This window comes from Miniopterus natalensis, chromosome 18, assembly GCF_054644295.1.
Source record: "Miniopterus natalensis isolate mMinNat1 chromosome 18, mMinNat1.hap1, whole genome shotgun sequence".
Classification (NCBI taxonomy): Eukaryota; Metazoa; Chordata; class Mammalia; order Chiroptera; family Miniopteridae; genus Miniopterus; species Miniopterus natalensis.
Window position 1 is genome coordinate 1854360 of NC_142098.1, and position 23477 is coordinate 1877836.

Below are 23477 nucleotides of genomic sequence, written 5' to 3' on the forward strand. Positions count from 1 at the left end.
AGTCTGCGGGACAACGCTCTGACCACTGAGCCAAACGGGCCAGGGCTACTAATTTTTAAGAATGTTTTCTTGTTATTCTTTTAATGTTTCTTTTTCTCCCCATAGCATCCCATTTTTGTTCCGTGTTTGAAACATTCTTTTTCACTGAGGATATTAGTATTATTAGTATTACTACTACTATTTAGAAGTTTTCTTCTGTCTGCATAGGCTCTATTCCTGTCAGGTTTTTTGATTGATTGATTGATTGATTGACTGATTGATTGATTTGGTCTTTGCATTTCATATTAGAATTTTTATATGGTCTGATAATTTTTTAAGATCAGAAGACAAAAATGCCTATAGGAAGGTCTCTGTGGTTGAATGTGACTTGCAACCAGCTGGCCCATTTATTGGGAGAACTCGTATAGTATTTTTTAAATTTTCCTTTGGGCTTGTGAGATTCCCCAGAGACCCTTTCAGCCCCTGGACTAACGAACAAGATTCTGGGGGCTAGATGGGACCACTGGGAATCTCAGTGTTCAGTTTGTAACCATTCTTTTAATCCCTTGCTTTGGTGGTACCCTCATCCTTCACAGTGCCGGAGGCTGGTTCAAGATAGCCCGTTTTACCTTCTCCAGAAACTAAAACTAGTCTTCTAGGGTGGGAGAGTGGTGGTTGCTCAGGGACATGGACAGGAATAATGGGAGATTGAGGGATTTCATTGCTTGTTAAATCCTTCCAAACAGTCCTTTTCTACACCTGCCTCCCAGATTTCACTTCCAGAGGGAATTTGTTCCACCAGCTCCTGAATATTTTAGGATTCTTGGTGTAACTCAAGTTGGGTCCTAGTTTTCCTCAGGGCCAGTTTAAGATTAAAGTATTTTGAGTCTTCCAAGTCATTTACCACTTCTGCGTACTTTAGAATATCTAAGATGTTGTTGCATTTGATCTTAGCCAAAAGGCCAAGACCCAGTATAAGATGGTGTTGCTGTTGTTTTTTCTCCTAGTTATTCTTGCGGTGTCGGACCTTTTTAAGCTGTCTTTGACTGTAGTTTCAAGATATGGTGAAATTAGATGCACATGTTTAGCCCATTCTTTCTCAGAAGCTCTAATGTAAAAGTTAGTCATGCTCATGTAAAAGATTACAACAGTGGCCTGGCCAGGCGTGGCTCAGCGGTTGAGCTTCGGCCTAGGGTCCAGGCGATCGGGGTTCGATTCCTGGTCAGGGCACATGCCCGGGTTGTGGGCTCGATCAATGACTCTCTCATCATTGATGTTTCTATCTCTCTCTCCCTCTCCTTTCCTCTCTCTGAAATCAATAAACATATATTTAAAAAAAAAAAAAAAGAGTGCTCTCAAAACCATAAAAAAAAATAATAATAATAAAATAAAAGATTACAACAGTGTTCACAGGAATGAAACAGGATGAGAAGCCTCCACCCCCTCCGCACAACTACTGCCCAGAGTAATTACATGTGTACCTTTCCAGAAATGTTTTATTTATACTTTTATTTCTATAGAATAATGCATATAAAGAATCACAAATGAAATTTTACTGTGCAAATATATATAGTATATTCATACTATGTATATTTAATATATATTGAAATTTTGGAGTTCCATATCAATTTGTACATCAGTATATACACACATCTGAATTTTTAAAACTGTTTCATACAGTGTATGAGTTTTTCTAATATCTCAGTTGCTGGATATTTGTTTCTTATTTATCTTTTTAATGTTATTACAAATAATTCACTATAAATATTCAGATACACATATTTTCACTACTTGCTATAGTGTATTTTTAGTTAAATTCTTAAAAGTATAATTGCTTAGCCAAAAGATATGCCTACTTTTTTATTATGATGATATGCCAAATTGCCCTTCAAAAAGGTTATTTCTCTACCAATGGTATATAAAAGTGTCTTTTTTTACACCTTGTGTGACTTGGTTATTATCAGGCTTTAAAATTTTTGACATCCTGATAAGTGGAAAATGCTGCTGTGTTTTTTTATTTGCTCGTCCTAATTATATGTGAGGTCGATCGTGTGCTTATTGGACATTATTTCATGAGTTGCAGATTCAGTTCAGTTTATTCTTTGGATTATTTATCTTTTCCTTGTAAGATTTGTAAGAGTTCATTATATTTGGGGGAACTTTGTCCTTTGTCACTCATATGTCTTACAGATGTTTCCCCAGAATTGTTCTTTATATTTTTGACATTGTTTATTTTTGCTATGTGATCAGTGTATTTGAAAATGAAAAAATACTGAGCAACTATTGGCTTTACTATCCCTGTCTCAAATTATTTTCCTTATAGCTTTAAAATATTATTTTAAAAAGTGTTTCAACTATTGATTTGACATTTAGAAGGTATCAACAGGACTTTATTTCAATTAACTAGTTTATAAAATAAATTAATTTTTTCTTTAATTATTATTTTAACTTTAAATAGATCACTCATTAAATTTTATTTTCATGTATTATATGCTATTTAGGTAAAAACGTATTTCTATTTTCAGTGTTCTACCAAAGAATTCTTCTTGATTGTCAAAACCCTTTATCACCTGAAGTCAGAATTTCAAGCATTAATACCTGCTGTTAATTCCCACGTTCAGTCAGACCTGCTCCAGACACTTATTTTAGAAATTCCTGAGCTCCTCAGTCCAGTGGAGCGTTACCTAAAGGTCCTTAATGAGCAAGCAGCCCAGTAAGTAGACGTGGCTCTTTCTTCCAGTGGTGGAGGGTTACTTTGCTTGTCCCAGTGCATTTGCCATTTGATGTGTGGATTCGTGAGCTTCACTGAAAGTAGTGGAAGAAGTTGCATGTGAAATTAGAATTGTGATTGGATACTGAAGGCTCTGTATTACAGCCAGAAGTAACACTTTGCTGTCCAAAATCTAGGCAGTTCATCATCTAGGACAGATGTAGTACTTGCTCAGGCATCAGATGATGAAACTTAAAATCCAGACAGAGCAAGTAGTAGCAGTCTGTTCATCCAAAAATGGGGGTCAGGTGGCATCTTACACTCACTCATTTGCTTGAAATCTAGGCATGATCTGCCTTATATTGAGAAACTGCAGAAGCAGAGTGATCCTTTCATAAGCAGGCCTTTTACAATTCATCCCACAAAGAACTCTGTAAAAGAAAGAGCATTTGACAGTATTTGTGTTTGTGTTTGTCTTCTGAATAGGCGAACAATGAATATTTTTTCTCTTGGTTTTATCATTGGAATCATGAACTTGCAAAATGAAAATGATGTTAGGGTAAATTTGTCTGTCTTCCAAGAAATTAAGAAACTTACCCATAAATATTTAGCACCAGTTTTCTGGGCTCCCAACCCTCTGGATTTTCATGATGTTGTGAAAAATAATTGATAATTGATCTACATTATATGCCTCAGTGTGTATATTTGCATTTTTATTTTTTAGAATTGGGGATAAAACTGAATTATTCAAAGAACTTTCTGATTTCCCTTTAATAAGAAAGAGGAAGGATGAAATTCAAGGAGTGACGGACAAGATCCAAATGCATTTGCAAGACATAAGAAAACTACTGAAAAATCCCTCCGCACAGTATGTGACAGTATCAGGACAGGAGGTAATGTCAAAAAGACCTCTATCTGCTTTAGTTTTCCTCCGTAAAGAAGTGTTTTAAAATGTAAATAAAGCCCTGGCCTGTGCGGCTCAGTGGGCTGGGCAGCATCCTCTGCACCAAAGGCCGCTGGTCGGATTCCCGGTCAGGGCAGGTGCCCGGCTACTGGCCCGATCCCCAGTGGGGGGCGTGGGGCGTGCAGGCGGCAGCCAGCCGATGGATCACTCGCAGATCGATGTTTCCCTCTTCCCCCTTCCTCCCTCTCTAAAAACCAATCAACTATTCTTTTAAAAAATGTAAATAGCCCAGCCTGGCGTGGCTCAGCTGTTGAGTGTCGACCTAGGATCCAGGAGATCGGGGTTCGGTTCCCGGTCAGGGCACACGCCCAGGTTGTGGGCTCGGTCAGTGACTCTCTCATCATTGATGTTTCTGTCTCTCTCCCTCTCCTTTTTTCTCTCTGAAATCAATAAAGATATATATTTTTTAATGTAAATAAAAATACGAGGATAGGATGAAAACATTGTTTTGTTCAGATTTTCTGTTTTGTTCCTAAGAAATATGTTGTAGCACTTTATTTTGATAATTATTTTAATAAGTATTTTTGTTTGCTTATTTACTACAGCAAATAAACTTGGTAAAATCATGTAACTTAATGTTATATGTGCTTTAATATTATCTGTTGAAATTATAGAAAACTTTGACTATTGTAAATAGTAACTTACAGAATTCATATACCCTAAATCCAGGAGAGTGAAGTTAGTGTTTGGTCACGTGCTTGCAGATGCTGAAAGGCTACAAGTGAACCACCAGCGCTGATGGATCACACAGGGACAATGGCAGGGCTTCCTTCTGATGTTGGTGTAGGTGCTAAAAACAAAGAGCAAAACGACAGTGAAAACCTACGTTAGTGCGTCTTCCATGGAATTATGGCCCTGTTTAGAATGTGGTCTTGGTATAGACTTCTGTTTAGGGTTTGATACTCATTCCGAACGAGAACCAGGATAAACTACACGTTTAGGCGTGGCTGTGCCCTGTGGCCCTGTTAGGGCTCTTGAGGTATGCCTCCTCTAGGTCTTACGTTTAACAAGAGATAAAGATCCTGATGGAGGAATTTGAGAAATTTTGCTTTGTTGAAATAGCAAATTAAGATATTTGTGAATAGTTTGTAGGATTTTATTTTATTTTATTTATTTATTTATTTATTTATTTATTTATTTATTTATTTATTTATTTAATGTATCTTTATTGATTTCAGAGAGAGGAAAGGAGAGGGACAGAGAGAGATAGAACATCAATGATGAGAGAGTCATTGATCAGCTGCAGCCCGCAACCCGGGCATGTGCCCTGACCGGGAATCGAACCCTGATCGCCTGGATCCTAAGTTGACCCTTAACCACTGAGCCACGCTTGGCTGGGCAAGTTTGTAGGATTTTAAAAACAGGTTTTTTTCCTTGGAGTGAAAAGCTTAATTTCAAATCAAGTTTTTAGGTATTTACATTGCTTTATCTATTTAGCCAAAAGATGATTTATTTATATGGTTATTTGAAATAAGAAGCTATAGTAAATTATAATCGTTAAAATGTTTATTATTCTTATGCCATTGAATACACCATTGATAAAGTCAGCCTGTCTTCTGGACTAAAATTATTAAGATGTTATACTCAGGCAGACATTTTACAGCCATTCCACATGGAGCTGTCTGTACATAACAGGAAAACTATTTGACAGTATTTGTATTTTGGTTTTTTCCCCTGAACAAATACCAGAATACCAGATACCAAATATTTAATTGTATGTTTTGGTGTCAGCATGCAATCATGACCTTGCAAAGTGACAAGTGACCTTAGTGCCACTATTCTGGCTTTTTATTGAAATGAGATAACCAGCCCTGGCCAGTTTGGCTCAGTGGTTAGAGTGTCAGCTCATGTACTGAAGGGTCCCAGATTTTATTCTGGCCCAGGGCACGTGCCTTGGTTGCAGGCTCGATCCCCAGCCTGGTCAGGGTGCATGCGAGAGACAGCCAATCTGCATGTCTCTCTCATATCGATCTCTCTCTCCCTCCCTTCCACTCTCTGTGAAAAGTAATGGAAAAATATCCTCAAGTGAGGATTAAATTTTTAAAAAATGAAATGAGACAATCAAAACTGCTTAGTAACTTTAAAGAAAGACATAGTAGAGCCCGGCCAGCGTGGCTCAGTGATTGAGCATCAACCTAGGATCCAGAGATCGCAGTTCGATTCCTGGTCAGGGCACAGGCTTGGGCTGTGGGCTTGATCCCCAGTCGGGGGCATGCAGGAGGCAGCCGATCAATGACTCTCATCATTGGTGTTTCTGCCTCTCTCTCTCCCTCTCCCTTCCTCTCTCTGAAATCAATAAAGATATATTTTTTTCAAAAGAAAAGAAAAAGAAAAGTGCTTCCCTGGTGTGGCGGTGAGGAAAGCTGAGTTTAAGTGCCAGTTCTTGCGCACGCATGCGGTGTGACCGCAGAAGGTCACCTTTGTTGTGAGTCTGCCATGAAGACCGATCGTGTTAAATACATGCATGTGCTTTCTAATCATATAGCACTACACAGATGTCACTCATATAATGATGATGATGGTACTAATACTGATGTAGTTGCCCTTTATCTGGCCCTTGTCAGAGTCCAGCACAGTGCTGGGTGCTTCGCACATGCTGTTTAATCCCTGTCACAGCATAAGGAGGGTTACTCCAGTTTTGCTGGAAAGAAAGCTGGAGTAGGAGGTAAGTTGTCCAAGTCAGAAGCCCAATTCCATCCCAGTTCTGCCTGACTCCAGTCTTTCTACCATGTCATTGTTTCACTCTACTCATAGATATTAACATAAGGGATTATCAGCATCATAGATTTTATTTGATAAAATCCAGACATTTTAGAGCTCGTACTATTCAAACTGAAATAATGCTTAAGTCTTGGGAAGACAGTTCTGGATTTGATTGGCAGTTTTTAAGTAAAAACGACCAGGCATTTGTAAAAGATACTAAATTATTACTCTTTATCAGTGCAGCATTGAAGTTTAAGAAGAAGCCCCACACGGAGATGAAGTAATTGGATTACAGATGACTGGGGAGGGAGATAGATGCTCTTATTCTGCTTTTAAATTTATCTTTATTGCTGACAGTGTTACACATGTCCCCCACCCCCCCATCGATCCCCTCCACCCCGCATCCGCCCCACTCCATTCTTAATCTTTACTAGGTTAAGATGATGCCTCTGAGACAATAAATTTCTTGGTTATTAACAGTAGGATGGAGTCCCATTGGTTTTTTAAAACCTTCTCTAGAAATTTAATAGTACAAATTAATGCAGAATAATTTTTGCAACATTTTTTAGAATTAGTGAGTCTGTTTATTTAAACACCAAATGAATTCTAAGTATTTGGCATTGTTATAATCAAATTCTGTTTAAAAGTTTGTACTAAAGGTATTAGCAAATTATTTTGAGATACTTGAAGGACTGAGAACAGACTTCATCAAATGTGATTCCCTCCAAGACGTGAGGGAAGAAGGGAGGAAACCCTTATCTTAGGTCCACGTGCTTCTATTTCATACCCTCCCTCTGAAGCTTTCTTTTATACAGTAACTGTTACAGTTTTTATAAACCTGTTTATAGCAGTCCCACACGGTACACGGATCTTGTTGTTATCACTTAAAATCAATAAGTAGACAGACTGCCACGCCAGGGTTCCTTTAGGCAGCATTGGTTTTCCCCGTTCCCAGCTTTTATACACTCGTGAGGATCCTGAGCCTCGTCGCTGACTGAGAGTATTAGCTTATAAGGAAATAATGAAAGCAAAGCCTGCATAGCTGTACCTGGTTCACTGCTCCTGCAATGGTCTCTGTCACATGTTATGTGTATAGAGAATTCTCTCTTAACCTTGAATTAAACATGGAAGGATAACGGGTGATATTTAGATTTGGGGAAGTATTGATAAGTAGTAGTATTCTTAAGGAAAGGGAAAGACATTTGGCAGAAAATCTTTAGAAGAATTGCATTCTCAGGATGCAGCATATCCAAATACCAGCTTAGGGTGTTTAAGATGTGGAAAGCATTCTCTGTTAAATCTCCTACATTTAAAAAAAAACAGTTGCACATTCTTAAGAGAGTAAGAAAAAAAAGGGGAGAGGACTGGCTTGAGTGTGCTGTTGGGGAAACAAAGCAGCTTCTGGGGTGTTAAGAACGTTAGCAGACTCAGCAGTGATGCCGGCCAGGGATCCCACAGGCTGTAGTGAGCCACAGTATCTGACACGTAACCGAGACAGACCTGGATCCGGAAGAAGCACACGAGGGATTGCTGCAAAAATCAAGGCAGGCTTCTCACATCACACCTAAGAAACAAAGCCAGGGACTATAGAGCAGGGAGAGTTGCTGTGAGAACTTCCCAAGATTTCTGAAATAGATGTTATTTTCCAGTTTTAGTTGATTTTCTTTTCTTGAGCCATCTTTAAACAAAAGGCCTCTCTGCCCATTCTTAGAATGCTCGTAAAAGGCAGTGGCGGCTTTCCTCCCCCACTAACGATGTAGAAGAGGGAAACTGCTGGTTGATCACAATGCTGAGGAGAAACCCAGGCTGAAAACCTGGGACTACCGAAGGAAAAAGGAGGAAACCCAGGATCAGCACCCCGAGGAAGTGGCCCCGGGCTTGCCACGCAGAACCGCATGGGCTCTCCTGGCTCCCTCGGCCCCCTGCAGGTTCTGCACACGGCCTTCTTGAGGGGCTGTGCTCCTTAGCGTAGACCCTTGATACTTACAGATCGAACAGTATGCTCCAGACTATTCATAAGCCACTCCAGGGGGCTGTGACCAGTAGCAGTTTGTCAGGTGTATAAGACACACATTTGAATCCAGCGCTGTCGTGGCAAAGTATGTCAAATTATGCGCTTAAGTAACCAGCCTCGCTGGCTGCCCACGGCCTCATTGAAGCGGTTTGGGCTTATCTGCAAAATTTCCACCATCCCCTAGTCACAACCGTTCTGATCTAGATGTGTCCTTCCCGATTGTTAGTGATCCAGTATGTTCCCAAATTTTTCAGTTTGCCTTTGGCATAGATAGCTCTTCCCAGAGTTATTTTATCAAAAGACCAATATGTTTTCTCATACATTTAAAAATAATATTTAAGCAAAAATTTTTAGCTTAGTTTTAAAGTGATTTTATCTCTCCCACCCATGATATTTATTTTGTGTATTTTCCTCAATTTTTGTAGCCAAAGTGAACTTTGGACTCTTCACTCTGTTGAACTGGGTGTGGCAGACTCAAGTGTTCATTTACCTCTATGCAAGAGGACGTCATTAGTTACAGAATTTTTGCTAAGAATGAAAATTCTTAAAATTAACTATTAGTTCCTATTATAATTAATGTAAAAGCTAGTGTTTCTATTAATAGAAAGGTAAACTCAAGAGCCAGGCTGATACTATTAATAATAAGCATATTATAAATACCTGAAATGTTATAAATCTGATTAGTGTTAAAAAAAAAATTCCTATAGCCATCTTAAGATTAGTGATGGCCACAGTGCCACTGGGTTCCATCCTGTACAAAATAAGTTTCTTTATTTGAATAAAATACTGGCTTTCATTGTAACAGCCCTGCAGTGTGCGCAGGAGGGCCAGATGCTGCCTTACGAGCCCTGGAGACGGAAGGCGGGAGAGGAGCTCGGCCTCGCTTGCTCCTGGCTGGCTTCAGAGGCGCTGTCTGCAGAGCGCGTTGTGCCTACAGAGCTGAGGCTCCTACAGGCGAGGCACGAGGCACGCAGGGGAAGCACCTTCCGTGACAGTCAGCGCTTTCTTCGTAGGACTTTTGGAGGAGTTAGGTTCCTTGAATAGAAACTATTATAGTAAAGTCCCTTTCTGTTCAGAATCGGGGAGAGGCCATATCTAAAGTGTGTATAGCATCTAATAATTGAGCATCTAAAAATTTTATGGACTTAGAAATTCAGTCTTACTACTGAGTAACAGATTTCTCGAGATAAGTGGGTACTAATAAATGAAATAGGCCATTGATGGAAAAAAACCACCATTTGTGGCATGCACAATGCAGTGCTACAACATTAAAGTGTCCAGTGATCTCCTTTGCTCAATACAGATTGTACTTTATCCCAAGTATTGGAACCCCAATTAATAATATTGGATTGTAAGGACATATATAAACTCTCCCAAAAACAGTACTGGATTTGTTTTGACTATTCAGAATAATATTTACTATTTATAATCAATATTTAGCATAATTTTGAGGAAACTTTAAAATATGGATAATCATTTAAATATCTAATTTTGATTTATATTTATTTTAGTTTATGATTGAAATAAAGAACTCTGCTGTATCTTGTATACCATCTGATTGGATTAAAGTTGGAAGGTAGGTTTAAAAATGTATATTTTTAAATTAACATGAACTATAATGATATCTGTATATCTCTGTGCTACTGACTGATAATAACCATACCCTTTTCATAAAAGCAATTCTTGCCTGTTGTTGTTTTTTCATTTTATTATTGTTTAAAATATTACAGATGTCCCTTTTTCTCCCCAATGACCTGTTCCACCCCGTTCCTTCCCCCTCCCCAGTCCCTCTCTCCACCATTGTCCATGTCCTTGGGTTGTGCATATTTGCACATAAATTCTTTGGTTACTCTCTCCACCTCCACCCACCCGCCCTCCTCCATTCCTCTGACATTTATCAGTCTCATCCATGCTTCCACGTCATTGAATCTATTCTGCTCATCAGTTTATTAAGTTCTTTAGATTCCACATATAAGCGAGATCATGTGATATTTGTCTTTCGCTGCCTGGCTTATTTCACTCAGCATAATATTCTCCAGGTCCTTCCACACTGTCCCAAAGGGTACGAGATTCTTCTTCTTTACAGCTGTGTAGTATTCCATGGTGTGAATGTCCCACAGCTTTTTATCCACTCATCTGCTGATGGGCACCTGGGCTGTTTCCAGATCTTAGCTATTGTAAACTGCGCTGCTATGAACATCGGGGAGCGTATATTCTTTCTGATGAATGTTTCAGGATTCTTAGGATGCATTCCTAGGAGTGGAATCACTGGGTCAAACGGCAGCTCCATTTCTAATTTTTTGAGGAACCTCCACACTGTTTTCCATAGTGGCTGCCCCAGTCTGCATTCCCCCCAGCAGTGCACTAGGTTCCCCTTCCCCACACCCTCGCCACCACGTGTCATTTGTTGATCTATTGATGGAGCCATTCTGACAGGTGTGAAGTGACACCTCATTGTGGTTTTAATTTGCATCTCTCTGATGATTAGCGATGTCGAGCATTTTCCTTGCCTGTTTCTTTTAATGGAACTTCAACGAAAGAAAAATTGATTTTTTATTCTTTTTATCATTAATTTTAAAACATTTTTTCCAAAGGGTATTTTATTTGTGAACATTTGTTTTCTTGTTTTGTAAAATTACTGTTTTATTTTTATACCTCAGAGTACACTTTAAACACATGAGGAAAGAAAGTTGAGGAACCATCAGAGGAAAGATAAATTTGGTTGCTTGAACTTTTACGAAGCTGAAATTTCATTTTCTACTTCAGGGAGCTCTGCATTTCATTGTTCTCGGTGCCTTCCATGGCACATATTATAATAGTTCATTACATCTTTTCTGTGAGTTATATCATGAATTGATGAAAATAAATCAAAAACAGAACTCAAGGGACCACCCGAGACGCCGCCTCTCCGCCTTGGTCAGGCATTAATCCCCAAGAGGGGACTCACTTGAAGAAGTGGTATTAGAGAAGTGCATCCCCCTCTGAGTAGCATCCTTTGTGGAATATTTATTGCTACTGTTATTAATATGCTTGCATGAATTTGGGATGAAAACATTACATTTGCCTTAGATAATAGAAGATTGACTATAGCTGGTGATGGCATGAAGTAATAAATGTTAAGAATGGAAGAAAATATTGACATGATGTGTGAATGGTAATTAATTATTTTAATAAAAAACGACAACAGTTATCCATTGCCACTATCACAGGATGCTGAAGACACCATCACGGGTTTTGTTAGTTCTAAATACCAGCCTCTTTGTTTTCTGTGCTACCAGAAACTGTAATTGAGATTTGAGTATTGTTGATTTTAGGGGATACTGTTTTCTTTTTGCAGGCATTTTTCCTTTGTTTACTTTTTTCCTGTACTACAGCTAATGAACGGAAATATGCTTTATGAAGAGGAATTACAAAAAATCATGTTAGTCTATGTAGAACAATAACAAATGTCTCACTGAATGAGTTTGGTAGAAGAGAAAGCTATGATAAATATGTTTGCATAATAATCTAGGTGACATAATTTAAAAGCAACAGGCAGGCCCAAATCAGTGCCAGCGTCTTCTGAACGTTCAGTGATGTCAGTTGAATGAGTGAGGTGGTCTGGGGAAGGTTCATTGTAATTTTTATCTGTTGTTTGGAGCCCTGACAGGGATACGTTAGAACATCATTGGTCAGATTTCAGTGTGACAGGGTCACCCCTAGTCCAGCCGCTTGCCACATTAAAGATAGAGTGGGGAGCAGACAGAGATGGGAGTGCACTCTGTCCCCACCTGCTTATCACTCAACCCTGACCTTTTCTTCTTGAAGGTCTCCTCATAGTAATAACATCGACCGCGGTAGCACCACAGATCGAGTCCGAACCCTGAGTATTAATGACAGAGGGACTCTTAGCCACTCTCTGTTCGATCCTCAACAGTGCCTGGAGGTGATGATACTGTTCTGCACATTTTATAGACAAGGAAAGTGATGTTTAGAGGTCAGTTATATTTACAAAGTCATATAGCTAGCAAGTAAGTGGCAGAGTTGGGGTCTTGGCCAGACTCTCCAACTGGGGACCCACGGCCTCCCCGGTGTGCACTGCAGCTTCTTGATGAAGAATCAGAGATTGTGCACAAGCCCAGAGGAAGGGCACGGGGCGTTCCTTTCCATGCCCGGTCCCGGGAATCTACAGTGAGATCGACAAAGCTCCTCTTTGCCTCCTGATTTAACGTGTCACTATTCTTTGTGATGCTTTGTATTTTTCCGTTTTTCACTGAAATGCTTTAATGATACAGAAAAGTATAGAATATATAGTATGGGCTTCACCAACATATCCACCTCCCAGCTTTGTCAGCACTTATTTTGCCATGTTTGCTTCTGATCTTTTTTTCCTTAAAGCAAGCATTTTCATTTAATATAATTTAAAGAAAAGGCTTTCTGCATATGAAATGAAAATTCTAAATTTTCATTTTGCCATATATGGATATAATTTGAAATGCATTTTAAAAGCTGCCTGAACAAAGTCCTGTGAACTCCAAGTATTTTATTTACAACAAAATCTTTGGAATCAAAAAAGTTCAGGGCCACCCCTGTCAGCGTGGCTAAGCCATTGAGCATCAACCTATGAACCAGGAGGTCACCATTCGATTCCCAGTCTGGGCACATGCCCAGATTGTGGGCTTGATCCCCACCCAGTAGGGAGTGTTCAGGAGGCAGCTAATCAGTGATTCTCTCATCATTGATGATTCTACCTCTCTCTCCCTCTCCCTTCCTCTCTCTGAAATCAATAAAAACATCTTTTTTAAAAAAAACGTTCAGCCTGGGCGGGCGTGGCTCAGTGGTCGAGCATCGACCTAGGATCCAGGCGATCGGGGTTCGATTCCTGGTCAGGGCACGTACCCGGGTTGCGGGCTAAGCAGCGGATCAATGACTCTCTCATCATTGATGTTTCCATCTCTCTCTCCCTCTCTTTTCCTCTCTCTGAAATCAATAAAGATATATTTAAAATAAAATAAATAAATAAAAGTTCAGGGCCATAATTAAAGAATGTTCTCTTTTTACCACTATTTACTTTCAAGGTTCATCAGAGAATAATAAATATCTTCTTTAGTTTTGTGAAGAGATGGCATTACTGGCTTCTTAGTAACCTTGATTTCCTGTTTATGTTCCCCCTCTTCTAGCACAAAAGCTGTGAGCCGCTTCCACTCTCCTTTCATTGTAGAAAGTTACAGACATCTGAGTCAGCTCCGGGAGCAGCTGGTCCTGGACTGCAGTGCTGAATGGCTGGATTTTCTAGAGTGAGTTTACAATAAAAACGTAACCTGACTTTTTGCTATTAGAAATAGACCAGAAAAAAATCTTTCCATAAAAAAAGAAAAGCCAGGATTACTGCTTGTGACCTGCCGTAGAACAATTGGGTATGTGTGTTTGATTTTATATTTAATCCACTGAAATGTAAGCTCATTTTGGTCTTTGTTGAGAGACTAAATATACTTTATTGTTACTGTACTAACACTTTGTTGCTAAGGATGTTTACTAGAGTCATTCTTTTGAAATTCCACCTTGGACTTGTTTTACTTTTCTTATATAAAGGCTTAACATTTTCAGAGTTGGACGAGTGTGGGTGAGTTGTTTTGTTTACTCCCTAATTTTTATTTTTTAAAAATTTAAATTTATGGGAATGAATGCCTCTGTACCCTTCACCTAGATGTATCAAGTGTTAGCATTTTGCTGTGTTTGTTTTCTGTCTCTCATGCACTTTGTCTCCTGAAATACTTGAAAGTAAGTTTTAGACATAACACTTCACCCCTAAATACTTAAACTTACATTTTCTAAAAATAAGGAGGTTCTGCTATATAATCTTAACACCATTATCACACCTAAGAAAAAATAATATTAATTTAAGAATATATTGAATTACCTCCCTCAAATTTTTAAATGAAAGATCTAATCAATTTTTATACACTGCATTTGGCTATTCTGTCTCTAGTCTGTTTGAATCTAGAATAGATTTCGTTTTTCATAGTATCAGATTTTTTGGAAGAGTACTTGCCGTTGTCTTAGAGATTTCTCATTCTGGATTTGTTGATAGTTGTGTTCATATTGGCAAGTTTAAGTCAGCAGTGTGCTGGAGAATGGCTATGGCCACTCTCTGCTGATCCCTGTGGTGAATACTTGCACCATGACTGATTTTCAGCTCCTGTTGGAAGGACTTGGGAAGAGATGTGCACAGCTGGCTTGCATTAAGTCCGTAGGCGCTGGCTCCGGACAACCACTCATATAAGCACTTTAATATGTACCAGCTCATTACTCCTCACAGGAGCCCTGCAAACTAAGTGTTATCATCACCCCCAATTTATAAACGAATAAAATGAGATGCAGAAATAAGTTGCTCATGGGTTAAGGATCAGATCCCAGGTTCAAGACAGGGTGTCTGGTGGTGGCATCTATACCCTTTGCTCTCAGGCTGTCGAGCCTGCCCAAGATGAATCCATAGGCATCTTTCTAAACAAAAATCTCTCTTTTAAAAATTTGAACAGCAAATATTCAGTAAGTTCCTTCAGGGAGCTTTATATATTTAAAGTAAACAACCCTACAAGTGGGGGGAGGAGAACAAAAAAGATAAAATATGACAGTTTTTAAAAGGTTTGTATCTCTTTTTGTCCGGAGGAGTCTTCAATTATAGGGTCAGAAAGAGATTCTAATTTACTTATCCTGAGTCTTTTGAGGGTATCTTGACTCAGAGTCTTAAATCCAGGGATGGAAATGTGGTTTATTCTGTTCCTTTCTCAATTCACTTTCTTTTTTCCTTTTTCTTTCTTTTTTAATTTATCTTTATTGTTGAGAGTATTACATGTGTCCCATTTTTCCCCCCCAATTGACCCCCTTCATTTTGCTCCCACCCCCTCCTCAGGCCTTCACCCCATTATTGACTGTGGCCATGGGTTATACATATAACTTCTTTGGTTAATCTCTTCCCACCCTCCACCCCCTTCCCTCTTTCCTCTGAAATATGATCGTCTGTTGCCTGCATCAGTGTCTCTGGATCTATTTAGTTCGTCAGATTCTTTTGTTCGTTAGCTGCTTCTTAAAGAAGACCCTTCAACTTTTCCTGTAGTGCTGGTCTGGGGGTGATGAACTCCTTTAGCTTTATCTTATCTGTGTGAAGCTCTTTATCTGACCTTCAATTCTAGTTGATAGCTTTGCTGGGTAGAGCAATCTTGGTTGTAGTTCCATGTTTTTTATCACTTTGAATATTTCTTGCCACTCCCTTCTGGCCTGCAGGTTTCTGTTGAGAAATCAGCTGACAGCCGTATGAGTGCTCCCTTGTAGGTAACTAACTGCTTTTCTCTTGCTGCTTTTAAGATTCTCTCTTTGTCTTTAACCTTTGGCATTTTAATTATGATGTGTCTTGCTGTGGGCCTCTTTGGGTTCCTCTTGTTGGGACACTCTGCTTCCTGGACTTGTAAGTCGATTTCTTTCCCCAGGTAGGGGAAGTTTTCTGTCATTATTTTTTCAAATAGGTTTTCAATTTCTTGCTCTCTTTCTTCCCCTTCTGGACCCCAATAATACGAATGTTGGGCCTCTTTAAGTTGTCCCAGAGGCTCCTTATACTATCTTCGTATTTCTGGATTCTTTTTTCTTTTTGCTCTTCTTGTTGGGTATTTTTTGTTTCCTCATGTTCCAAATTGCTGATTTGATTCTCAGCGTCCTCTACTCTACTGTTGATTCCCAGTAAATTATTCTTCATTTCAGTTCGTGTAGCCTTCATTTCAAATTGGTACTTCATTATGTTATCAATTTTCTCAGTTATTTCCCTAACAGTCTGCTTAAACATCCTTATAAACAAAATTCTGAACTCTGCATCCGTTAGCTTGCTTGGATCTATTTCATTTAGTTCCTCTTCTAGAGATTTCTTCTGTTCTTTCCTTTGTGACATGTTTCTTTGCCTCCACATTTTGGCTGCTTCCAGGTGTTTGTTTCTATGTATTAGGTAGAGCTGCTATGTCTCCTGGAATTTGTAGAGTGGCTTTGTGTAGTAGGTGTCCTGTAGGGTCCAGTGGCTCAGCCTCCCCAGTCACCTGAGCTGGGCCTTCTAGGTGCTCCCCTGTGCGGGCTGTGTGCACTGTCCTGTTGTAGTTGAGCCTTGGTTGCTGTTGGTGTCCCTGGGAGGAATTGACCCCCTGGCCAATTGGCTGTGAGGACCAGCTGCAGCTACAGCCAAAGAGCTGCTGTGCTGAAGACTCCCCTATGGATCAGGATTTACTTCAGCGGAGCTTTGGTGTTCACCAAGTGTGCCCCTTGAGTGTGTCACTCATGGATGTGGTAGGATTGTAATCCAGCCTAGTCAAGTCTGACCACCAGACTTGTGGGCAGAGATGTACTGTCTCTGGGTCCTCCCAGGAGGTGCAAAGTCAGCCTCTGCCTGTCCCTTGCCCAGCGCCACCCAGCATGAGCTACTCAGCAATCCATAGTTGGCTGCTACTTGTGCTTGGCTTGGTGGTGTCCAGGAGAGGCCAAGCTATAAGCCAATGCAAACTGCCGCTAGTGCCAGGCCTGGGGCCGCTTATCAAGCTGTATGGGGCCCACTGCTGCTTGTTTGAGAGATTTTAGGAAAGTCCTAAGCATGAGGATGGAGAGGCCACTTGCACAGAAAAGCCCCTGGAAATGGCTTGGATGAGCCTGGAGGTGGGGAGGGGCGGGGCCTCCGACAATCACAGGTCGGGGCCTAAGGTGAGAGTCAGGTGCTGGTGATTCAAATATGGCGCCTGCCTGCCGGCTGTTTGCAGGGAGGACTCGCCAAAGGAGCAGTGGTCTCCGCCAGCTCTTCTGCCTGGGAGGAAGCTGCCCTTCCACCTCTCTCCCGGATTTCAGGCAGGTTAGTTCCTCCCCAAGTGTCCCAGGTCTTTTCGGGCTGCTGCCCAGCGCTGGGCTCAGAGGGAGCGTCTGAGTGAGGCCGAGCACGGGCCCTTTAAGAGGAGCTGCTGGGGCTCCCGCAGCCTCTGTGACCCTCAGGGACAGTCCCCGCTGGTTTTACAGCCCGGAATTGTGGGGACGTCTCTCCCCGGCCCTGGAGCCCTGGGCTGGGGGCCTGCTGTGGGGCTGGGACCCCTCACTCCTCCGGGAAACCTCCACCCCTGATATTCCCTCCTGGGTTTAAACCGAGGCACCGGGTGTGGGCCTGCAACCACGTCTCCACAATTCAGCCCCGATCCGCCCGCGTCTCCGCCCCTCCTACCAGTCTCGGTGCTGCTTCAGTTCCCTGGTTGCAGGGCTTCTGTTCAGCCAGATTTCAGGAGGCTCCGAGTGATGGTGGTTCTGTATTTTAGCTGTAATTTTGATATGGTTGCAGGAGGTGGCAGGTGCAGCTGTTACCTACGCTGCCGTCTTGATATCTCCAATTCACTTTCAGTTTCCCATTTTAACGGTTTTCAGGGCCCTTGAGTCCTTTAGTTCTCCTGGCTTTTCCCTTAGCAGCATCACTGAGGATGTGAAAACTGGACTAAAATGACTTCTTCCCAGCTTCACAGGCCACATTCTCGGGCTCTGGGATTCGGTGAGGTTCTTGGTATTCATTCAGTCATAGTGGCATGATTGCAGAAACCTGGGCTCTGCTCTCCCGTCATTACTCTGGGCTGAAGAAGGCGTCTCCCAGCTCCTACATGAGCTTTCTCATTCTTCCTCCCTCGTCCCTTAGCTGTTACCAGATTCCTGTTTGTCTTCTTTCCTTTTGAAATATCTCTTTGACTTGCCCTCTCCTCTTCTCTTCTGTCATCCCTCCAGTACCGATGCCTCTCTCACTGTGTCAGCCCTTGGCCTGGGCCCTTCTGCCAGATTAACCCAGGGGAGTTCTGCCTCCTTGCACCACCGTCTACTGCAGCTGAGAGCTGCGGAGAGTGAGCCGACACTAACTAGACACACCAGGAGGCTGTGATGCTTGTGATACATTGTTGAGTGAAGGATGCACAACAGTATCCGAGTGTGATACAGTTCTGTATGTGTAAATTCACATTTGTGCACAGCATATAAAGCTGTATGTTTTAAAAATCAAATATATATGCTTATGTTAATATGATTATTGTCCATTTTTTTATATTCTTTGTATAAATCTATTCATATACGTGCACATGTATGTAGTCTCAAATATCTGATTATTTCTCAATGGAAAGGTTTCTGGAAATTTTAATTTACTTTGCAAATACATGATTTCAGAAGTTTATATGACATACAAGTATTACTTTCAAAATAAGAAAAATATATTACTTTTTATCTAAAAAAGGATACTGGCTGAAATTTGACTGAGACATTTGCAGCTAGCGCTCCTGCATTGGTTGTTATGTGCACTATTAATTGAGGTGCCAGACCTCAACAACCTGACATCAGAGGATTGAATACCAGCTATTACAAGTGTGTTTGTCTGTTACTGAGATACGAACTGTTGTACATTAGTCATATTACTTTTGATCAAAATACTGCAAGAAATCAAGGCTGTAAGAAATTCTATCAATGGAACCCTCTCTCAAAAATGTCTCATCTTCTGTCTTCTAGAAAATGGGCTGTGGATATTGAAGAATCTCCTCAATTGCAAATTCTTTTAAAATTGAATTATAATATCTTTTACACAGTAGCTCAACTAAAATATAAAATCCCTTCCATTTTTATTAACTTCAGATATCATTGAGCAACGCCTGATGGTAAACTGTACCGGCAGCCTTAGAACCCGAGTGTCTCAGCCGGCCTCCGCAGCACCTTCTGAGCTGAGACTGAGGTTCAGGCTTTGGCTGCCCTCTCGTTGGCTGGTGGCTTATCGATGGAGTTGCATGTTGTCTGACATGAACCCAGTCTCTCCGATTGTTACCCGAATCGCCCAGTTTTCAACTGCTCATTCTCAGTGTGAGAATGACTGTGATACGGAAAGTGGATAAGGGCAAGAAGCCAAGCAGGGCTCGGTAGAGGTATGGTGACGATGCTCAAGATTTAGGGCCTTTGCTCATCGCATTCAGAGCTTCATATAATTGGCATGAGAAAGAACATTGTTGTCCATATCAAAATAATTACCTTATCCCTCCATGACTTTTTCTTATAATTTTTTTAACTGAAATGGTCTCTACTAAGAACTGTGTCCCTCATTTCATTTCTAGAAATTTAGAAATATCATCAGGTACAGTTCCCCTCACCCTGAGGCTGCTATCTTAAAGCAAATTAGGGCTGTAGTGACAAGACATTAGGAAAACGGAGTGAGAGGAACAAAAAATGGACTGTTTTTCATGCCAGAGGTCCTCTGACACTCGTATCCAGATAGGCAAGAGCAGAAATACCATGCATGGCTGCTCTCTGGCAAAAAGAGAGAGAGAGCACACACGCCAGGATAGGAAGACTAACTGGGTCAGTAATTAGAACAGGGACAGGATGGGCACAGTCCAAGAGGTAAATGAGTGGTCAGATCTAAAACTGATGCCAGAACAGGAAGGTCAAGGTATAATCTCTGGGCAACCACTCCAGGAATGTTAGGTCCATGCAGCGTGTGGCATCTTCAAAATCAAGAGGCATTTTAAGGTGGCAACTGAGCACCACCTGTCTGGTACCAGGGGCCAGTCTCCTTTGTGTGGGACTTTTGCACTGACTCTTAACACTGTTAGTGGGATTCATGTTGTTTGTTTTGATGAATTTTAATTCAGTGAGAAATAGGTATATTATATTCACTGTGTTCTCTGTACTCAGAGAAGTATAAAATATACCATAAGTACATTTTTTAATTCATAAATAGTTAACACAAAAATAAAGCTGGACACTTAAAATGTTTTTAGTATCTGAAAAACTCATTTACATAGAATACTTTAGTCTGATGTTATAAGAAAAATCAGAAATTACAGATTTTTTTTTTCATGATATTCTTTTTTTCTTTTTTTTTAAATATATCTTTATTGATTTCAGAGAGAGGAAGGGAGAGGGATAGAGAGATAGAAACATCAATGGTGAAAGAGTCATTGATCGAGCCTGCAACCCGGGCATGTGCCCTAACCGGGAATCAAACCCCGATCGCCCAGATCCTAGGTCGACGCTCAACCGCTGAGCCACGCCCGGCTGGGCAGAAATTACAGACTTTTAAAAATCAATATAGTGAAGTCCTGTTCAAACACACCCAGCCAGAGCAGAGGGAACCACAAACTGTGGAGTGTGGGAAGCTTCAAACAGGCCAATCATAAACAGTGTCTAACATTGGCCTGCACCAGAGACCATCCAAAAGACTGGGAGTCCTAGCAGATCTACCTAATACATAGAAAGAAATCCAAACAGGCAGCCAAAAATGGGGAGACAAAAAAACAAGCCCCAAATGAAAGAACAAGAGAATTCTCCAGAAGTAGAGCTAAATGAAATGGAGATAAACAATCTATCAGATATAGAGTTCAGAATACTGATTGTAAGGATACTCAACAGCGTGAGAAAAGATACAGAAACTATGAAGGAAATTAAGAATGACATAGTAGAAATAAAAAATACATTGGGAGGAATAAACAGCAGATTAGAGGAAGCTGAGGATCGTATCAGTGAATTAGAAGACAGGGTAGAAAGAAATCACTCAATCAGAGATCCAATAAGAAAAAACAATTAAAAAACAGGAGGACAGTTTAAGGGAAGTGTGGGACAACATGAAACGTAACAATATTCACATTATAGGAGTGCCAGAGGAGGTCAAAAGTAAGCAAGGGATAGAGAACCTGTTTGAAGAAATAATGGCAGAAAACTTCCCTAACCTGGTCAAGGAAAAAGTCACACAAGTTCAGGAGGCACAGAGAGTCTCAAGCAAGAAGAACCCAAAGAGCCCCACACCCAGACACATCACAATTAAAATCCCAAAAATTCAAGATAAAAAGAGAATCTTAAAGGCAGCAAGAGAAAAGCAAGCTGTTACCTACAAAAGAGCTTCCATAAGGCTGTCAGCTGATTTCTCATCAGAAACTCTACAGGCCAGAAGGGAGTGGCATGAAGTATTCCAGGTAATGCAAAGCAAGGATCTGAAACCAAGACTCCTCTATCCAGCAAGACTATCATTCAAAATAGGTGGTGAAATAAAGAGCTTCCCAGACAAAACAAGGCTAAAGTTGTTTATCACCACCAAACCAGCATTGCAGGAAATGTTAAAGGGACCGCTGTAATAAGAAGTAGAAAAAGAGAGAAAGAGAAACATAGGCATAAAGAAAGAAAATAGCAATAGATAAGTACCTATCAATAATAACCTTAAATATAAGTGGATTAAATGTCCCAATCAGAAGACATGGGGTAGCTGAATGGATAAGAAAACAAGACCCAAATACATGCTGTCTACAAGAAACCCAACTTAGAAGAAAAGACTCACACAGGCTAAAAAAAACACAACTTCTGGAGAGATCGACAGCAATACAGTCATCTTAGGGGACTTGAACACCCCACTGACTTCACTGGGCAGATCTTCCAGACAAAAAATCAACAAGGAAACAGGGACTGTAAATGACACACTAGATCAGATGGATTTAACTGACATTCACAGAACATTTCCCCCAAAGTTTCAGAATATACATTCTCCTCAAGTGCACATGGGACATTCTCAAACATAGACCACATGTTAGGACACAAAATAAGTCTCTACAAGTTCAAGAAGACTGAAATCGTATCAAGCATCTTCTCGGACATTCACACCATGGAATACTATGCAGCTGTAAAAACGAAGGATCTCTTAGTCTATGAGGCAGCATGGAGGGACCTGGAGAGTATTATTCTAAGTGAAATAAGCCAGTCAGAGAAAGACAAGTATCACATGATCTCACTCATATGTGGAATCTAATGAACAAAATAAACCGATGAACAAAATAGACCCAGAGACATCGAAGCAAGGAACAGACTGAGGGATCTCAGAGGGAAGGCAGGGTAGGAGTGGGAAGAGATAAACCAAAGAATTTATATGCACTTATGCGTAACCCATGGACACAGACAATAGTGTGGTGAAGGCCTGGAGGGAGGACTGCAAGGGGGAGGGGATCACTGGAGGAAAAAGGGAGATATTTGTAATACTTTCAACAATAAAGATACATTTTTTTAAAAATCAGTATAGTGACAGTATAACAACAACTGGTCATGTGGCAGCTTAACCTGGTCGCCTCTTCGAGCTAGGAGGCGCTCTGAAAACCTCTGTTCTTACAGAGCAGACAGACTAAACCTCAAGGTTTCTGAAACTCACAGTACAATAGTGAAATCTGCTTTAAGAGAAGTACTGTGGTGAATGTTATCTCTTTTGGGGCCGGGTTCTTCTTTAAAAGGACACTGTAAGGGATGCCTGTGCTCCTGAGATAACAGGGTAGTTTAAGCCACAGAGAGAGAGTGCACACACCTGTGTACGTTCCTGTATTTTTTTCTGACTATGTCTTTCAATAAAGGGTGCTTTTAAGCTTCTAGACCATCAGTTATTTAAATATTAGCCAAAGATTTGAGGCAGTGGCCATCATCCTTTGGAAACAAATCTGAAAGTAAATTTCTGTATGCACTATTAATAAGATAACTGCAGATCACTGAAAAAAGTCCTTTTCTTTGTGCTTGCCTTCAAGATTATGACAAGGTTTTGGGCTAGATGTTAGGGCTGTACTGATAGGTAAGTAAGATGGACGTGAACTCTGCCATGGAGAAGCTTCCAATTCAGTGGTACTGAAACTAAATGAAAACATTCGCTGCATTTGTGTTCATTATATCTAAGTTGAAATGTCATAGTGAGACGAAATGTGCAATAGGTATTAACAGTAAACGTTTTTGCATAGACACTTTTAAATACATAAAATTCTATCCAAATGGAAGAAAAAGCCTCAGTGATTAAATTATTATATTAAACAGAAAAGTAGTTCTATGTAATTTCCAACTCTCTTAACTGCTAGTTATGACTGGTTATTTTGTTTTAGTTGATCTCAGCTAATAAAGGACTTGTCCTTCAGCTTTGTGAGTCTGAGAAATCACTTCTGCTCACCTTTTTGTTGCTTCTGTAGGAATTTCAATGAACATTATCACTCCCTGTGCAAAGCAGTACATCACCTAGCAACTGTTGACTGCGTTTTCTCCCTGGCCAAGGTCACTAAGCAAGGCGATTACTGCAGGTAATACATTTT

At 40.5% G+C, this 23477-nt stretch overlaps 1 protein-coding gene across 1 annotated transcript in view; it reads left to right on the top strand.

Annotated features, from left to right (window-relative positions):
- LOC107543706 (DNA mismatch repair protein Msh3-like) overlaps positions 1 to 23477 on the top strand; it is a 152485-nt gene that overhangs the window by 79721 nt on the left and 49287 nt on the right. Inside the window, exons 14-18 of the mRNA XM_087827169.1 lie at positions 2505 to 2692; positions 3414 to 3582; positions 9882 to 9946; positions 13530 to 13646; positions 23358 to 23465. Coding sequence (XP_087683295.1) covers positions 2505 to 2692; positions 3414 to 3582; positions 9882 to 9946; positions 13530 to 13646; positions 23358 to 23465 — 647 coding nt within the window. The remainder of the gene's footprint in view (positions 1 to 2504; positions 2693 to 3413; positions 3583 to 9881; positions 9947 to 13529; positions 13647 to 23357; positions 23466 to 23477) is intronic.